Source organism: Sciurus vulgaris, assembly GCF_902686455.1.
Source record: "Sciurus vulgaris genome assembly, chromosome: 5".
NCBI lineage: Eukaryota > Metazoa > Chordata > Mammalia > Rodentia > Sciuridae > Sciurus > Sciurus vulgaris.
In genome coordinates, this window is record NC_136465.1 from 173031514 (window position 1) to 173050229 (window position 18716).

At 40.0% G+C, this 18716-nt stretch overlaps 1 protein-coding gene across 1 annotated transcript in view; it reads left to right on the plus strand.

The window, feature by feature from the left end:
* The window catches only part of TNRC6B (trinucleotide repeat containing adaptor 6B), a 255936-nt gene that overhangs the window by 209074 nt on the left and 28146 nt on the right, over nt 1-18716 (plus strand). The window contains 7 exon segments of the mRNA XM_079140810.1: nt 651-696; nt 1897-2033; nt 3026-3196; nt 7156-7281; nt 15954-16085; nt 16411-16506; nt 16642-16825. Of these exon segments, the coding sequence (XP_078996936.1) occupies nt 651-696; nt 1897-2033; nt 3026-3196; nt 7156-7281; nt 15954-16085; nt 16411-16506; nt 16642-16825 (892 nt within the window).

Sequence of the window (18716 nt, forward strand, 5' to 3'; positions counted from 1 at the left end):
ATGAGGGCTTCAATTTGTTGTCTTTGTGTCCTTTTCCTTTCCTTAGAGAATAAAACAGCAAACACTTAAATTCATACAGTTTTCCTTAACACTGCTGTGTCAGTTTTCATATTATAACTTTTAAAAGAGAACAACAAAATAGGAAAACTATAGGGATTAATTATGTAGGGAATTCTTGTGGATTTCTAATTTCCTTATTTCTTGAGAACATTGTGGGGACACCCTGACCTGTTGCCAACAGACAGATGACTTAGCTGCATCTTTCAAGACTTGGTGACTTGACGAGTCACAAGAAGAAGTCGTCATGGTTTGGCTGCCATTCATGGAATTTGATCCTGGACTGACTGGAGCTTGAGGATAGGGGTTTATTTCTCCACACAACTGTCTGGCCGTTTCTCTGTCAATAGGTGTATGACACTGATCATATGTGAAAATTTAATTTTATGAATTATAGGCACCAGCAGCAATCAAACTAGTTAGTGTATTAAAAATGTTAAGGTCTTCATTCCAGCATAAAGTTCATTTCAGAAGATCTCGTGTAGTGCCAGTGGTAAGAGGTGGCTTTCACATGAATAATGCCACTTCTTCTCTGATTTGAACATTGCATACCCTTAATTTTCTCTCATCTGTTTTTTTATTTGAATTTTCAGAGTCAAACTGAAGATAATCCAAGCAGCAAAATGGATTTGTCTGTAGGTGTGTATCACTCCAGTTAGGATTGGAATGTACTGGTGTTAATGATGTGCTGTTGGGATCTTCTGCCCTGTGTTAACTTTGGATGGTGCGATTCAGTGGACATTTATTAAGTGCTTACTCTGTGTAAGGTCCATTTAAGACACTAGGTAGAGCTTGAAAACTCAAAAGATTGCAAGAGCCAGGAAGGAGTATAAAGAAGTGATGTGTACCCACTGTAGGAAAGTAGGACATGGCAGTCACTGGTTAACTGTGGAGAGGGAGTGTCCCACCTAAAGAATCAGCCTTGCTCTTCACTCCAAGCATTGGCGTTGTAGAGGACCGCAGGCTGTGTTGTGCCACATCTTCCAGTTTTTTCAAGAGGGATAATAACATCCTGAAACCTGTGATGCCGCTGGACTCGGCCCTCAGGTTGCTGTTTTCATTACTGACAAGACTCTTCCATTGCAGTCGAAGAGACTGTAGTGTCAGCCCTAGTCTGTGGGATTTTCTTTGTAATACTATTGCTCACCCTGTGGAACTTTAAAAAAAAAAAAAAAAAAAAAAAAAAAAATTTAAGATGAAAAGAAAACAATCTTGGGTAGTAAGAGAAGTATGCAGTCTGCTCTGTAAACGTCATGGGCTCTGATCATGGTAGCATATAATAACATTTATAGAGCTATGAGAGGAAAATGGGAGTGATAGGTCCATCTAGGAGATTGCATTGTTTAAGTCATATGAATGCTTTTGGCTGTGTGCAGCTCTCAAACTTTAAATTTCAAGGCAACAACTGGGTCTCTGATCTTCCTCCCCCATACCTGTGTTTCACGACCCCAGCATTTATCTAGCAGATGCTAAAATAACAAAAACAGCAAAAACAGACAACTTCTCTCACTGAGAAATACAAATTTATGAGCAAGTTGTATTTATCAAACACATCAATAACTGTCTAAATATTTTCTCAGCCAGATGTGTATCAGATTAGCCCTAAGGCTTTCTCTGTCTTCCATGGAAGACAGCTTGCAGCAGATACATGTCTTGTGTTGCCTCTAATAAAGAATCCACATGTATCCCAGGGACAAAACCCAGCAGCTTATACCAGTGAGATCTCTGCTGACCTTCTCTCCAAAGAGCAGAAAAAGCTTATAACCAGCACCCTAGAGAGCAGGGTGGGCAGGGTCACTCTTGGTTCTTGAAATTTTCACTCTGTTTATGTCCTTTCAGATAAGAAATTTGACGTGGACAAGCGAGCAATGAATCTCGGGGATTTTAATGATATCATGAGGAAGGATCGATCTGGGTTCCGTCCACCTAATTCCAAAGACATGGGAACCACAGATAGTGGGCCTTATTTTGAGAAGGTGAGTTGAATTCTTTAAGAAAATAATTCAGGAGAACTGCTTTCATTCCCATTGTCAAATTTTGACAGCTGATTCTAGAGGAAGCATAGAATTACTGAACTCAAGCCAAACACAAAACATCACCTGCATTGAAGTGGTGACATGAGAATAGTGGATGTCAATAGGTGATTGGGCAAGAGCTAGAACCATCTGTCTTTAGCATGCAAGTGTTGTGACCAAGGTCTAGGTTTTGAAATATTCATGAAGTTTGATGGATAGTGCACACTCAAAGCATGTAAGAAGAAATTTGGAGAGAAATTTATTCTGAATTATTTTCCCCCCTTCTGCTGTGCAGCTACAAAATGCCTTTTGGGTTTTGTGCAAACACTTGTATTTCCCAAGGCCTTGCCTTCAGTTTTGAAAGAACTCTTTATCCTTCCCACTTTCCTAGTGGTTTGTATTTAGTTACAATGGTATGCTTTTCAAACTCTCAACTACCTGACAGAGACAAATAATTTATACCTTTTTTTGTGTGTGTAATTTTTGACATTTCTAATGGAAAACATTATTCCTTGTTTCAAAAATACCAATTTGCAGTGCTCCTGGTCTTCATAAAGCAGTTAAGACCAAAATGTTTAGTTCTGGCACATTTGACATCACTAATGCTGGTTCAGGCAGCAACATACTTCTAAGAAGATTGCACTAGCTTCTGTTCCAGGAGCCACACAGTGTAATCAATATTAGATGCAGAAAAAGAAAGAAAAAGAAATGTCTGGCAACATTTATCTAGTGCAGTGGTCAGAATGTGAAAATAAAACTCTATCAAAGAAGATGACAGATGGTATCTGTTGGGCAGAATATGATGATGATGATCAGATCCAAATTCCCTCCTGGATTATTGCTAATACGCTCTCACTTTGTTTATTCCTAGTGTCTCTCTCTTTCCCTTCTTGCATTCTGTTGCTTCACTAACCAACACTCATTGTGATTGGCTAACTCCTACTACCTTTCAGCTGACTTTGCCTTTCTCCAATCAAGATGGGTGCCTTGGGGATGAGGCTCCCTGCTCTCCCTTCTCCCCTTCTCCCAGCTACAAGCTGTCTCCCTCTGGTTCCACACTACCCAACGTCAGCCTTGGAGCAATCGGCACAGGGCTCAACCCCCAAAACTTCGCTGCTAGACAAGTAAGGAGGCCTCTCAAATTTGTAATTGCTTGGCTATGGCCTCGCCTTGGCCCTGGTCTGCAGTTTATTGCATCATTTGTCTGTCTCTGGGAAATTTGTTGATTACTGAATGCACAGAATGATACTAAGTGTAGGTTTTAGATCTTACAGCCCATAGAACCCATCTCTCTCCATGTTTCTCAACATAGATTTTAATTTAAACCTTTTTTTAATTTGTCTTCTCATTTTTGGTCATGAATTCACATTAATAAGTTAACTAATACCTGACAGGAAAATGTTAATGAGGCCACTGTAAGTTATTTATATATGATCTAATTTAGCAATATGTTTGCTATTTTTAGCATTAGATTTAATATGCCTGCTAATCAAAAAATAGCAGCAAAACTAGTAAGATTAAGTATTTAAAAGCTATAGCATCTTAAAATCTCATGTCTTTAAGTTTAAAATATGGTAATTACCCAAAAGAAAAGCTACTGCTCATACAGGGTCGCTTCTTTGGACCTAAAGCAACCCCTTGCTAGGATTACACCTAGCAGTCCTTCAGGGAAGGGCTGGTCACCTGCTGCCTCCTGGCTCTCACAGGCCTGAAGGGACACAGAAGGACTCTGTCACTCCATGGTCTATTGTAGCCTTTGTGGAGGAAGCCAGGGATTTGGAGCCACAGTGCCTTTGCAGTAATAATGCCAGCAGTGATTTCACTAGCTATCCCTCTGGGACCCCCCACTGTCTCTGTAAATCCAGGGTGTCACGAGAGGACATTGATTACAGGGTGTAATTATTAGTTGTATTCTGTGTGACTATCACGTATACGTATATGTTAAAGGCTGACATAAAGCAGTTCCTCTTACACCATAGTCAGAGTGCTCCTAGGAGCTTATATCCAGTTGCTGCCCTGCTGCATTTTAAAATGAGAATTATACTGTGTCCATGTGTTCAGATTGGTTATCTCTGGAGTGGAAATCATAGGTAAATTTTTGTTTTCTTCCCTTATATTTCACTATTTTTGTGTTTCACAGACATGGATGTATAATACTCCCATATTTTGAGTTGATATGTAGAAAATATAAAATATTCGTAATACTGAATTAATGCTGACAATAAATGTGGTTCCAAGATCGCATAATTATCAGTCCATAACCTTGAGCATAATAGACCACCCAAACTAGTTTGGCATTGGGCTTTAAGAAAAGGCCATTCATTCCTTTTCCTTTTTGTCATTTGTGGATTGCTACAAAGTTCATTGTGGCTCAGGTTGGTACACACGTTCTGTGCATAGAGCAGCTTTGCTGAACCTGGAGCAGCCCCTTTGCTCCAGGTTTTCTTAGGCTATCCTCATACAGAGTTTATTGAATATGCCTCATAACTAAAAGTAAAATTCAAGGTTTTTATTTTCAAAAATCACAGAAGACTTCAAATTGCTAATTTCGTTTTAAATTAATAGACTTTTCTGTGTTGAACACTGTGTTAAAGCAAATACTACTAATAACTCTAAGACTCGGTTCGTCTTTGAAGCCTCACATACAGCAGTCAAACTTTAGTGATGGCTAGATAAACCAGTGTTGGCATACATACAAGCTTCGAGTACTGTTGTCTTCATTTCTAAATTTAATTTTTTAAAAGGCCAGATAAATGTGATTTCCCTAATACATCACTGTGTACAACAGCAAATCCGAGCCAAGAAAATGAGCACTGTGGTGCCAAGTCTTCTTATTAAGATAGAGGGAAGGCCTTTTTGATCAACTACTATTTTCCATTTCAGATACATCAAAATTTTATGTATAGCTTTAGAGATCCTTGAACTTTGGTGGTAAGGGTAGACTCTTGTCTACTGAAAAAAGGAAAGTAGGACTTTGTTTTTCAAAAACTTAAAAATACAGATTCTTTTTCATACTTATCAAAAGGAAGGTTGAAATTTAAACTGACTCTCTGCCAGGTAGAGTAGCAAATGCCTGTAGACCCAGCTAGTTGGGACTCTCAGGTGGCAGTATTGCCTGAGCACAGAAGTGTAAGACTACTCTCCACTGCACAGCAAGACCCTGTCTAACAGATCACTCTCAGGGGCTAAGGGTATGTAGCTCAATGGTGGAATGCATGCATAAAGCCCCAGGTCCAATCCCCAGCACATGCCTTCACCCTGGCAAAACCACCAGCACCACCACCACCAAAAAACATGACAAAGAAGTTTCATTTTTGTCAAAACATGAATTTTGGCAAGGACTGCAGCTACTATCCAAGAATTAATCATGAATAAATGATGATTAGTAGTAAGGTCATTACTTTGATAGTAAAATATGATAATGATCATAGCAGACTATTCTTAGTAATAGGTATCTTAATAGGTATCTCCTGTATTCTTGGGGATGATTGGTAACCAGGCTGTCAACAGTCATGATCTGAGAGAAGTTAAAGCCAATATGTAAAACCTAAAGTGACAACTTGGTGAATAAGTGCAAGGAGTGGAGATATTAGAGTTGCTAAAATTTTTGGAAAACAAAATTCATGGCAGATCTTTGGTTTGTTTTTTTTTTTTTTTTTTTAATGAGATACACAGATTTTAATTGCCATTTCTACTTTGTTTATAATCATTCTCATTTTCAGTGCTTTTTAAGTTCATTAATTTACCTGTAGCAGTCCCTTAATCTGCTTTTGAATCATTAAGCCATCAAAGTATCTTTAGTGTTCTAGAACTTAATGATATCATTACAAAATTCTTTAAAATTGCCTTATCCCTGTGATAAGCTGAAGGTGGGGACTTTAGTTCGGAGTTTATACACTCGGTATACGCTGTGTAAGCAGCTGTGCAGCTTTCTTTGCTGAAGATGTTCAGTAGGATATTTTCAAGTGGATAAATCAGTGAGTCATAGATTTTTGCAAATGATGTATGCAACCTACAGACCAGGGTTTTCTTGAGTTCTGGGAATGCAAACAGGGAAGGATTAAGTTGGTAGTAGAAAGGCAGAATGGAAAATAACTATTAACACAGTTTGTCAAATGGTGTCATCAAAGAGTCTCAGTGTTTTGTTACTCTAGAGGTGAGCTCAGTTTCTTTGCATGTGGAATGAGGAAGGTCTTGGGAAAGGTATCCTTGACAAGGATGACCTTTCTAAGCTGGACCTTGAGGAGGCCAAGCAAAGATGGGGTAGAGAAGAACCTCAGGCAGAGGAACAGTGTCAAGTTATCAAACACTGTTTCTTTGCTGAAGGACTTTTCTTGGCTAGAAACAAATTAGAAAGGCAGAGCCCAGCTTTCTATAGCTGTCATTGAAATAATGGAGATATGCTTGGGAAGGTGTCTTCCAGAAACCAGGGAACTGAGCTTATTTTTAACTAGAGAGATTTATACATTTGAAAGAGAAGTTACAGGTGAGTAATGTTTGCTTTGTATCCCTTTTGATCTCACTGTGTGCTTAACGTTTCCTCATCTAGCAAAGAAGGGGTGAAGCAGATCCAGGACAGGGAAGGGACTTTGGAGCTGGAGCAGGTCCCTGTGGCACTCAGCTTACATGCATGGCAGCAATTAAGTCGTTCAACAATGCAGTGAAGTGGAATCATAGTGTGATTTTACAACTAATAAGTACTAATAAGCGTGTTTTCCTATTCAGGTGTCTTTTAAGATGGATCTCAGATTATAAAGTTTGATAATAAATTTGGTAAACTCACTCTTTAAAAAGAGAGTAATTTAATCTTATATTGCTTATACCAATAAAAGAAAAGAATGTAGTGCTGCTTCCAACTCTTGGCTGAATTGGGCCCTTCAGTTTGTGTTATCTCACCCTGCACAGACAGTGAATGGTTTGCCCATGACTTGCTTTGAGTAATGTAGCCTAGCACTCCACGATGAGTGTGAGTCCATGGGTCACAGATAATGATTCTTTTGAGAGGTAGAAGCCAGAACTGCTTCTTACTTGCATTTTCCCTTATATTAACAAAAAAACCTTACTGGTGCTGTTCTGTCTACAGGGTGGCAATCACGGTTTGTTTGGAAACAGCACAGCACAATCGAGAGGTCTGCACACACCAGTGCAGCCGCTGAGTTCTTCTCCTAGTCTCCGGGCACAAGTGCCTCCCCAGTTTATCTCCCCCCAGGTAAGCAACTTTGTTTCACAATTCAGAATCAAAAACTGTTCAGGGTTATTAACAAACTGGTTTGTGGGCATGAAAGGAATAATAGTTGCTCAAAAATTGGAAAAATCCACAGGCTGGGTTCAAGATTTGGGAGGATAAAATATCAAACCTTTTTATAGCATCGTGCATGTAAACAAAATAGATTTTGTTTTGTTTTGTTTTTTAAATATTTTTAAATGTTGATAGACTTTTATTTTATTCATTTATTTATATGTGGTGCTGAGAATTGAACCCAGTGCCTCACACATACTTGGCAAGTGCTCTACCACTGAGTCACAACCCCAGCCCCAAAGTAGATGTTTTTGCATGAGAAGTATTCCTTTTGAATCTTCTAATTTTCTAATGAAATTACATGTAGTTAAAACTACTTTATAAGTTCAGTTGTAACAACATTCAGAAGTTGGTTGCTGGGCTGGGGAGATAGCTCAGTCGGCAGAGTGCTTGCATTGTAAACACAAGTCCCTGGGTTCAATCCCCAGCACCACCAAAAAAAAAAAAAAAAAGAAGAAGAAGAAGAAGTTGGTTGCCCTCAAGAATTTGATAAACAGAAGCATTGTCAGATTGCTGAGTTTTTCTTAGGAATTTGGAGGCCATATGCCAAAAATCTAAGTAGATGCTCTGGGGAGTTCTAGAACTGATGAAGAGGCAGAGACTCCTGGGCTAATTCTTACTCATTGAGCAACTCTGTGTAGGATATAGTCAATTTGGTTACCATAGGAGGTCTTTAGGTCTGTTTCTTCATGGGAGCTGTGCAGATTGTTTTGGGGGAAAGGGGGAATGTAGGTAAAGGATTTGTGCCAGTCTCCAACATACTCTTCTGATAGAAATGCTGACAGATAGTCCCTATGATAAATGTCATATAGAAATGTTTGACGGTGTTTAGGGACTCCGGTGAGACTTCACATTACCAGTGATATTTAAACTGAATCTTGAAGAATGAGTCAGTTTTCTGGGTACAGCCAGATTAAAGAGGCCTTCCAGGCAACAAGCCCTGTACAAAGGGCAGTAATATCCAGAAGAATGTGGCATGTTTGGGGAAAATGCAGTTAGTTTGAATAATTAGTTTGAGCTGGTTGAAGCATATGTATATTCACGCATGCTGTCTACAATGAATTAAGAAGAAACTAGTTGGAGAATTTGGGACCAAATTTGGCAAAATATAGTTTGCCTTGCTCAGGCATTTGGTCCTTGTCCCATGGGCCAACCCTTGTTTATTATCAGCCTGTTTATATTCACATCTGGGCTGCTACTTAGAAGTTTCCCCCAATCTACTGAGGCAGAATCTTGGACTTTGAGGCCTGGTCACCTCCAGGTGATTTTTATGTGCACCCTAAATTTTGACTACTGCTGTTATAGATAATTAGTGTTGAGGATGGTTTTTCAGATGAATTATAACATGGGCATATTCTGTATTGGCCCTATATCTACATTTCCTTCTCTATCTTCTTTACAAGTTCCTTCTCACTCTCCTCATATTTAATTATCATAATGTCCTGATTCTCAGTTCTCCAACCTCTTCTGCTTACCGTCTACAGCCATCACTAGGTGATGTTACACAGTGGAGTCACTAGAAGTACTGAGTACCAAAATTGTGTCTACAGCCCACCTCTTTTTTCTCAACTCCAGGAACTACTTGGTATTACCAGTAAGCTGCCTTACCAGTACCTCACATTAACACATCCAAACAGAACTTCTGATCCTACCCTTGATACCATTCAGAAATTTCCTCAGCTTCTACATAAATGGACAGCTATTCTGCAAGCAATCAGGGTAATGACCTGAGAGCCAGTCATGCCAGGGGGTCATATTTAGTCCATTGCAGATCCCCCCTTAAGAACTTTATCCAGATTCCAACCGTTTCTTATCTCCTACACTAATATGGCCCCTGATGAGGCCACCACCATTACTCTCCTAGATTATTGCAAGGGCCTCCTGCTTGCCACCTTGCTTCTTTCCTTTCTTGCTTTCTCCAGTCTGTCACACTGGGCTTTTGCTGGTGATGGAGCTTAGTGGTAAAACACTTGCCTAGCATAAGTAAGGCCCTGGGTTCAATGCCCAGCACCACAAAAAAAGTAAATGAAAAACTGGTGTCCCCTTTCCCTCTCCCTCTCCTGTAATGCTAGGGATAGAACCCCGGGCCTCACACATGGCTAGGCAATTGTTCTACCACAAGCTATGTTCCTAGTCCTTTTTATTTTTGTTTGGAGACAGGGCCTTGTTAAATTGCCCAGGATGACCTTGAATTTATAATCCTCCTGCCCCTGTCTCCCAAGTTGCTGGATTACAGAGGTGTGCCACCTCACAGGGCTTTTCTTGGACTTCACGCATGTCCTAGGCACAGACCCTGCCGCTGAGCTATACCCCCATGTTGGTCAATCAATGCTGTTTCATCAGGTACATTTACCTTTGTTTACTTAATGCTCTTCCCCCAATATTGGATATTAAATTGTTTCTAATTTTCCATTATTATAAGTAATGCTGCAAAGAAATCCTTATGTAAGAATTTTTTGCCAGAATGATGTTTTGGGATCAAAGTGCATGAACATTTTTCAAAGTTTTGATAAATATCATCAAATTTTACATCCATTTTGACCACTTTATAGGGGCAGCCAATATTTAATATAAGCATGCATAGCAGACACTCAAACTCATCTTTAAATTTGTTACAGTGCTGAAGATGAGCTCAGTGGTATAACACTGGCCTATGGTGTGTGAGGCCCTGGGTTGGGTCCCCAGTATCACAAACCAGCCAACTAATGATTTGTTACCAATATCCCAGCCCTCCTTGTTTCTATTGTTGTCATTTTCCTCCAGTCCCTCAAATATTCAGAAAGTAACATTCTAGCAGGCTTTTGTCTTACCTTCAAATTGCTGTCATTTTGCACCTGCAGTGCTTGGTTAAATGTCATATTGATTGCAGCAAGAGCTTCACTTTCACCAGCCCAGCTGGAGACTGAAGGGCTTTTAAACTAGAATAATTAACTCCCTGCAATGGGAATGTGCAAACCTGGACTTTAATTACTCTGCATCCCAGGTATGAACAGTCATTTGCCAGGAACTTAGTGGTGCTTCTCTCAATTCATGTGTAATTCTTTGGAGGGGGACGGCACATCTTCAATCTATAGAAGGGAGAAAATTAAGCAAGGCCTAGACAGGAAGTTATTAAGAGTGTAAGTAGTCTCCAAGAATTGTCAGTGTGATACTAGTTAACTGTTAAGAACACCCTATGTTAGGGTGCTCTTCTTTAGTCTTTCTCTAACTACCATTAAACATTGCATTGTGTCAACTTGCCTTTGCCTTTTTTGTACTTTATGTAATGAAATCATATAATATTTATAGGCACCTCTCCTGTGTTTTCCTTTTTTTTGTCTCTTTTCCCCCTTATTTTTACTTGACATTATTTCTAAGATTTTCTGTGTGTGTTTGATTAGTTATGGTTTGTTCATTTTCCATGATATGGGTATAATTTATTCTTTCTACTACTGACTACGTTGTAGACATCTGGGTTGTTATAGGTTTTTGTTAGTAGGAGCAGTGTGCTATGAAAATCCCCACCCCTCCAATCCCCTGATACTAGGGATTAAATCCATGAGGTTTTACCACTGAGCTACATCCCCAGTTCTTTTTTATTTGAGACAGAGTCTCACTAACTTACTGAGATGGCCTCAAACCTGCTAATCCTCCTGCCTCAGCTCCTGAGTTGCTGGGATTACAAGTATAGCCACCATGCCTTATAACTGCAGTGAATATTCTTAGATTTATCTTCTCGAATATATTTCTCTAGGGTACATACTTTGAATGGTGGTTTCTTTAGTTAATTTTGAGTAAAGAAAGTGTGTGACTGATACTTGGCAAAAGATGGTGTCCCTGAATCAGAGTCCAGTGATTTCTTCAATGGAGCTGCTAAAACTGATGGGAAGAAAATGAAAACTTGGACAAGGGCCATTATTTTGAAGGCCAGCAATTTTTGAAAAACAAGTAAGTATGAAGAGAGCTCCTGCAAATCGTAGGACTTCTAGAAGGAATTTGTAAATAATAGTGTATTAAAATTTTAATTTTGAATAGCCACATCTATAAACAAAGAGAAATCTGCAAAACTAATTTTAATAATACATATTCTTATTTAAATTTTTTTTTATTTTACAGACCGCATTTTGACTCATTTGGTACACGAGTTACATCTTTTGTTTCTATGTTTGTGCACGATGTGGATTCATACATCATTTAATCATGCATGCACATAGGATAATGATGTCTCAGTCTCCCTCTTTCATACCCCCACCCCCTCTCCTTCTCATTTCCCTCTGTGTAAAGTTCTCATTCTTTCACCCCCTCCTCCCCACCCCATATATATTATCACATATCCTTTAACAAACATATCCAGAATGTCATTTCACATGTAATCAATGCTTAATATTTATTATTGAAATTTTTACTTTTTCTTGTTTTGTTTTTCCTCCAGTCTTTGAAGTCTGATGTGTATTTTACACTTAAAGTTGTCTTAGTTTAGACTCTCATTTCACAGGCTCACTAACCACGTGAAACTAGTAGTGAACATACTGGGCTACAGAGACCCAGAGAATTGTACAGATACTATATTTGTTTTCTAGGGCCAGCACAACAAATTACTACAAATTGTATGGCTTAAAACAATAGAAGTGGGTTCCTGTACACTTTTGGAGGCTTCACATATGAAATCAAGGTGGTACCAGATTGATTCCTTCCTGCTTGAGACTCTTGTGGGAAAGCTATTCTGGGCCTCTCTCCTAGTTTCTGGGAGTTCCTGGCACCTTGTAAACATTCTAATCTCTGCCTCCATATTTACATGGTATTCTCTGCTGGGTGTCTCTGTCTTTATGTGACTTTCTCCACCCACCCTGCCAATCCAGATTTCCCTCATCTTATGACCTTTATTAAACTTGATTACAATCATCTATAAAGACCTTATTTCCAATAAGGTTACAAACTAAGTTTCCAAGTGGAACATGAATTTATATTAGGGACACACTATTTTAACCAAGTACAGCTGCCAAATCAGTGACTAAGATTCCAACAGAAGGTGGTATGTAGAATTCATGGGTATTTGAGCATAACAGGATAAGACAGAAGATGGGTTGGAATACAATTTGGATTTTGATAGCACATGGTCTATCTGTTCTCACCTCACACGTCTGTTATTCCCCCACCTTCCCGGTCAAGGAAAAAAAGACAACTCTTATTACAGTGAGATTAGATTATAGGTCAGAGACAATGACTTAAGTTATACTGGTTACCATTTGGGTGAATTCAGAGGAGAGGTGAAGAAGAGTTTTTAGGGATAATTGTGGAGGGTGTGTTCCACATGCCAGCCATAAACTGGTGCAGACACCAGATGCACAGTAGTGGTATATTCCTGTTGTGCTTACATCGCCCAGAAGTCCAGCAATAGGAATTCAGACAAGTGTATGTATTTATGTATTTAGTTATTTTTGGTACTGGGGATTGAACCCAGAGGCACTTAACTACTGAGTTCCATCCCCAGCTCTTTTAAAATATTTTTTATCTTGAGACAAGATCTTGCTAAGTTGCTTAGGGTCTCACTAAATTGCTAAGACTGGCTTTGTACTTGTGATCCTCTTGCCTTAGCCTCCCAAATTGCTGGGATTACAAATGTGCACCATCACACCCTTTCAGACAAATTTTTAAATTGGTTGGTGACACTTGGCATCAGACATCATCAGCATCTCTTCAAGAATGGAGAGGGAGCACCTGGGAACCTGAACTAGTTCTCTAAGCCAGAATGCTTTTTCCAAAGTGAAAGAATCAATGGAGTAAGTAGATGAGTGAGGTCCTGGTTTAAAAAAAAAAAAAAAAAAAAAAAATTAGTTGATGAGCCAAGTATAGGAAACCTGAAACTTGGTTAGATGTTTCTACACTAGAAAGTGTCAAAGAAAAGGTGGGCATAAATTCTTGAAAATGTGGCAGAGACAGTGACCCAAAAGCAATAGGAAACTGAGGAATGTGACTGATTGTGATACCAAAGAAAGATGAGATGGGAAAACTTTCTGGATAGTTTATAAAGGGACATTTTCAGAAGATGGAAAAGAAAAGGTAAAAACAAGAAAGAACATGTGTAAGTGTTGGAGGATTAAAACAAACAAGCTGAGGCTTACAGAAAGGGTAGAGTCCAAGAACCTTTAGAGTTGGGTTTGGTGCAGTTTAGTGACTAGAAAAGGAATCTTTGCTTGGACGAACTGTATAATACCCACTGTGATTACAAAGCACAGAAGTAATACTCTTACTACTTGAGTCTTCTCTGTTAAGAACAGAAGTGTTTGGGGATGAGGGTTTATCAGCTCAGTGACAGAGTACTTGCCTAGAATGTGCAAGGTCCTGGGTTCAATCCCTAGCACTGCCCAAAAACCCTCTGAAACCTCAAAAGAAGAAGAGGGTGCTTAAACCAAAAAGATTGGGCCTCAGATCAGAAGTGGGAAGGAAACACCCTCTTTTACAAGGAAGCAAGGAGAATGGGGAGAATTTTAAACAATTTTCAAAAGGAGAAACAAGGAAAGTGGCTAAAAACTAGTGATCTTGGTGCCGGTTGCAGGCAAGACTCAACTGAATCTTCAAAAAGATGACTTGAGAGCAATTTTGATAGTAACCAGTAATCATAGCTTGCTACCAAGGGAGTTTGGGGTTTTTTTTTTGTTTGTTATTGGGTTTTGGGATTTTGATTTGGGGGATTTTTCCCCCCCAGACAGGGTCCCACTACATTGCCCAGGCTGATCTTGAACTTGTGACCTTAAGTGATCCTTCAGCCTCAGCCTCCTGAGTAGCTGGGACCACAGGCACATACACCTGGCCTAGGTTTTAACCTAAATCGTTCCTTTCTCTAATTGGTATAATACCAATGACTTGGGAGACTAAGGTAGGAGGATTGCAAGTTCAAGGCCAGCCTTAGCAACTTGGTGAGATCCTTTCCCAAAGTAAATAATAAAAAGGACTGGGATTGAGGCTGGGGTTGTGGCTCAGTGGTAGAGTGTTTGCTTAACACTTGTGAGGCATTGGTTCGATCCCCAGCATCACATACAACTAAATAAATCAAATAAAGGTATTATGTCCATCTCCAACTAAAAATATAAAAAATTAAAAATAATTTTTTTTTAAAAAGTGCTGGGATGAAGCTCAGTGGTAGAGAACCCCTGGGTTCAATGTCCAGTACCAAAACAACAGCAACTAGCTGTATGGGTTAAGTACTAAATCCTACTAAATTCTTTATCAAGGAGCAGAACATCTTAAAACATTGCAGGTTTTAATTGACATTGAACTTAGTATTTGAATTGGGCATTCAGATGCGATCACCAGAGAAACTGAGATCTAGGCATTGTTACTGAAAACCTGACTCTGGACAGAATAGTTAGGGGTAGCCAGGTCTGATTTGTGTTACACCCACTGGAAATGACTTTCTGTTCTGCTGTCTGCATTGACAAGCAGTAGCTGCAGGAGAAAGAACTGATCATGTTCAGTCTGAAGGTAAGATGGAAGGAATCTGTATTGATTGTCTCTGGACATTTGAAGAACCATCCTGTGGCATAATATGAACATTTATGGAGTATATTTCTAAGTAACTTGAAATCTTGAACAACCCACAGAAGTTATTGTTACTCCTGAGGTAAGAAAGCCTCAGAAAGGTCAGATAAGTCACTTGCTGTGTCATAAAGCTTAGAGATGACAGAGCCGGGATTCATGCCCAGGTATCCTGCCTATAGTACTATACTTGTTTTTTGCTGTTGTTTTCTTTTGAGATGAGGGTCTTGGTTTGGGGGTTGGTTTTTGTTGTTATATAGGGAGGGTATCATTATATTGCCCAGACAGGTCTTTTCCTGGGCTCAAATGATCCTCTGCCTCCATCTTCTAAGTAGCTGCCACTGCCCCAAGCTACGGCCAAACCTTTGTGCTGCATGCCCTCATGGGAGAGATGTTAGGTTTACTGTCCATGGTCCAAATAAGCTGCAGCTCCCCTGGATGAAAATGCAGGAAACTCCTTTCAGCTTAAGTTAAGACACTCTTAGGCAAGCAGCCCAAAGGTGGGAGGTAGTCCTTTCCCTTGTTACCAGAGCTTCCAGCAGCCCAGCCCAGCCCAGCTCACTCCTGAAAGTCAGGAGGAAGGAAGGAACTGGGTTTTGACCTTCAGGCTTTGTTCCATGAGCTCTCTGCAGCTCCCTATTTGGTGTCAGAAGTCATGAGTAGAAACTAGTGTCTCTTTACAAGTTAATATTTTGTTCTTATCTGTGTAATAAAAGGACTCTATTCTAAGCATTTATTTTGTTTGAAGGCGTGTTTCCACAAGTAATTCCTCAGTTACACAAATGCTGTATCATTGTTGGTTTTTTGTTGTCAGTGTCTCCCTGCTGGTAAAACTCATCATTTTCATTGTAGAAAATTAAAAAATCCTAAAAGAATTAAAAAGCTCTTAAAATCCCACTACTCACAGATTATCATTAATACTTTAGTATATTTCCTGCAAATATTTTTTAAGAAAACATTGGCAGTGTTTGCTTGAGATGCATCAAGAGAGTTTTCACAGAAAAATAAATGTTTAATTTTGATAAATTCTGAGGGTATCCCCCTCTCTTTTGTTTTATTTGGCTTAGGTTTCTGCCTCAATGCTCAAGCAGTTTCCCAACAGTGGCCTGAATCCAGGTCTTTTCAATGTGGGGCCCCAGTTATCTCCTCAACAAATTGCCATGCTGAGCCAGCTTCCACAAATCCCCCAGTTTCAGTTGGTAAGTAGTAGATTTTCCTCTGATAACTAAAAAAGGTTACTTGCTTTTTTTCCTTTTAGCTTTGATTTCCTTCATGTATCTTTGTCACTTTTTATGTTTGAAGAGCATTAGTTCAAACTTTTATGCAAACTGCTGAGTTTCCATAAAGGTTGCTATATCAGCTGAACTGGAGGTAAAAGTAGCAGTAGGCCAGGAACTTCATGGTACTTCTTAATTAGTGCTTTTGACTTGGTGACCTGCAGTCCAGCACACAAAGCCTTTCAATATTCTCAGCAAGTCAATCTTGGTAATTTTCGGTCCCCTCTCCTCCCTCCTTGTTTTGTAGGCATGTCAGCTTCTCCTGCAGCAGCAGCAACAGCAGCAGTTACTGCAGAACCAGAGAAAGATTTCTCAAGCAGTGCGCCAGCAGCAAGAGCAGCAGGTACGTGTATGAGAAGGGTCCCCATGCTTTGTGTGAGGCGTTCCTCTTTCTTACCCTCTGATCGCAGAGTGGAAACGCATGACTTATGGCCTTCCTTTCCTTTGCACCCCTCCCTGATCTGTGCTGCTCCCCCAGCTGGCTCGAATGGTGAGTGCACTTCAGCAGCAGCAGCAGCAGCAGCAGCGGCAGCCCAGCATGAAGCATTCGCCCTCTCATCCTGTTGGGCCCAAGCCACATCTGGACAACATGGTACCCAACGCACTGAATGTGGGGCTCCCAGATCTTCAGACCAAAGGGCCGATCCCTGGATATGGTTCTGGTATGTTGTTCCTAATGAAGATTATCTTTTTAAAAATATGCTGATCTAAGCCTATGGTAGAGGTTGAACCTGCATTACCCTTCATTTTAACAGTAGCCATGCAAGGCAGATAACTATGAGATTGTGATATCTGAGGCTCTTAAGTTTTGCTGGTTTTCCTAGGTTCTCCACAAATTTAGTACATAACAGAGTTAGGTTCCAATCCCTCTGGTTCGGAAGCAGCCTTCTACAACAACATGTTTACAAAGGCCAAAATGCTTTCCTCCTGCCAGGAATTTTTTTTTTAACATTATAAGTATACATAATAGTGTAATTCATTATGCCATATTCACATGTGCACATATGCCTCACCAGGAATTTTTAAAAGACAGTTTAAATGCTGAAATTGCTATACCTGGCTGAGGTTATAATCTATTAAAATATGTACAAATTGAATTGTTTGGCTCAACTGATAAAAATCTCTTCTCAAAAAAATGAGAAACTTCCTGGGTGTGGCAGTGCACCCCTATAATTCCAGCTACTCAGGAGGCTGAGGCAGGAGGATTGAAAGTTCAAGGCCAGTGTCAGCAACTTACTGAGACCCTGACACAAAAAAGGGACTGGGGATGTAACTCAATGGTAAAATACCCCTGGGTTCAAACCCATTTCAGGAGGGGGAGGAGTAAAAAGAGCTAAAATTATAATGCAAATTGATAAAAATTCTTCCAGTATCAGAATTTCATGTGACTTAAATAGAATTAGCACACTTTCATTAAGAATATTTTAGAGTTGGGTGCAGTGGTGTATGCCTGTAATCCTAGTGACTCAGGAGGCTGAGGCAGGAGGATCTCAAGTTTGAGGCCAAACTCAGCAACTGGGTGAGGTCTATCTCAAAATGAAAAGGGCTAGGGATATGGCTCACTGGTAAAACACCTGGGTTCAATCCCCAGTACCAAAAAAAAAAAAGAATTTTTTTGGAGCTGGCCATGGGGCTCTCACCTGCAATTGCAGCAACTGGGGAGGCTGAGACAGGAGGATCACAAGTTTGAGGCCAGCCTGGGCATCCGTATCTTAAGATAAAATAAAAAAGACTGTGCATGCAGCTCAGTGGTAAAGCCCTTACCTAACATGTGGGCCGTGCTCAGGTTCAGTTCCCAGTACTGCAACACACACACACACACACACACACACACTATAGTTTTTCCTCAAACTGACAACATTTAGAATTTATTTTGGTAAAGAAGATAATATTCTATACAAACAAAAAAAAATATGATTGAGAAGACCTGAAATCTATGCTTCTGGGTGACAAAAAGTGACTGGACAAATGTCTTCTCTCTGCTCTGATCCTTTGATCCACCTCCCAGGAGGCCCGCTTGCAGGGATAAGCAAAGACTGAAGAGTGTCCTTGATCCTGGTAGTTTAAGGGAATTAATTTCCAACTTCTACCAACTGTCCTCTTAAAAATGATCAGCCTGAGAACTGATTTAAATTCAGAATAATCTTTCTGGGCCAGGGGACGTAGATCAGTGGTAGAACACTTGTCTCACATATACGAGGCCCTGGGTTTGGTCCCCAGCCCCACAAAAAAGAGAAAAATTAGTAGCCTCTTTTCTACGGTAGACTCTTTGCCTCTGCCACCTGTTACTACCATGTGCCCTTCTATGCTCCAGAAGGCCAGGGGGCCGAGTGTGGGGCAGCTCCCAGATGACCCCTGAAGGTGTGATGACCACTGGGTTCCCACCGAAACTGATTCTCTGTTACGGATGAAGCCTAACGGAAGAGCCTGAGTACTTTTGCATGTCCAAGTTCTGAATTTAGACACAGCTTCTGATAATGAAGCAGGGCTCCTTGCCACCATCCACTTTTGTCAATGTGCAATAAGGTTTGGACGGTGTAGTTCAGAGATAAA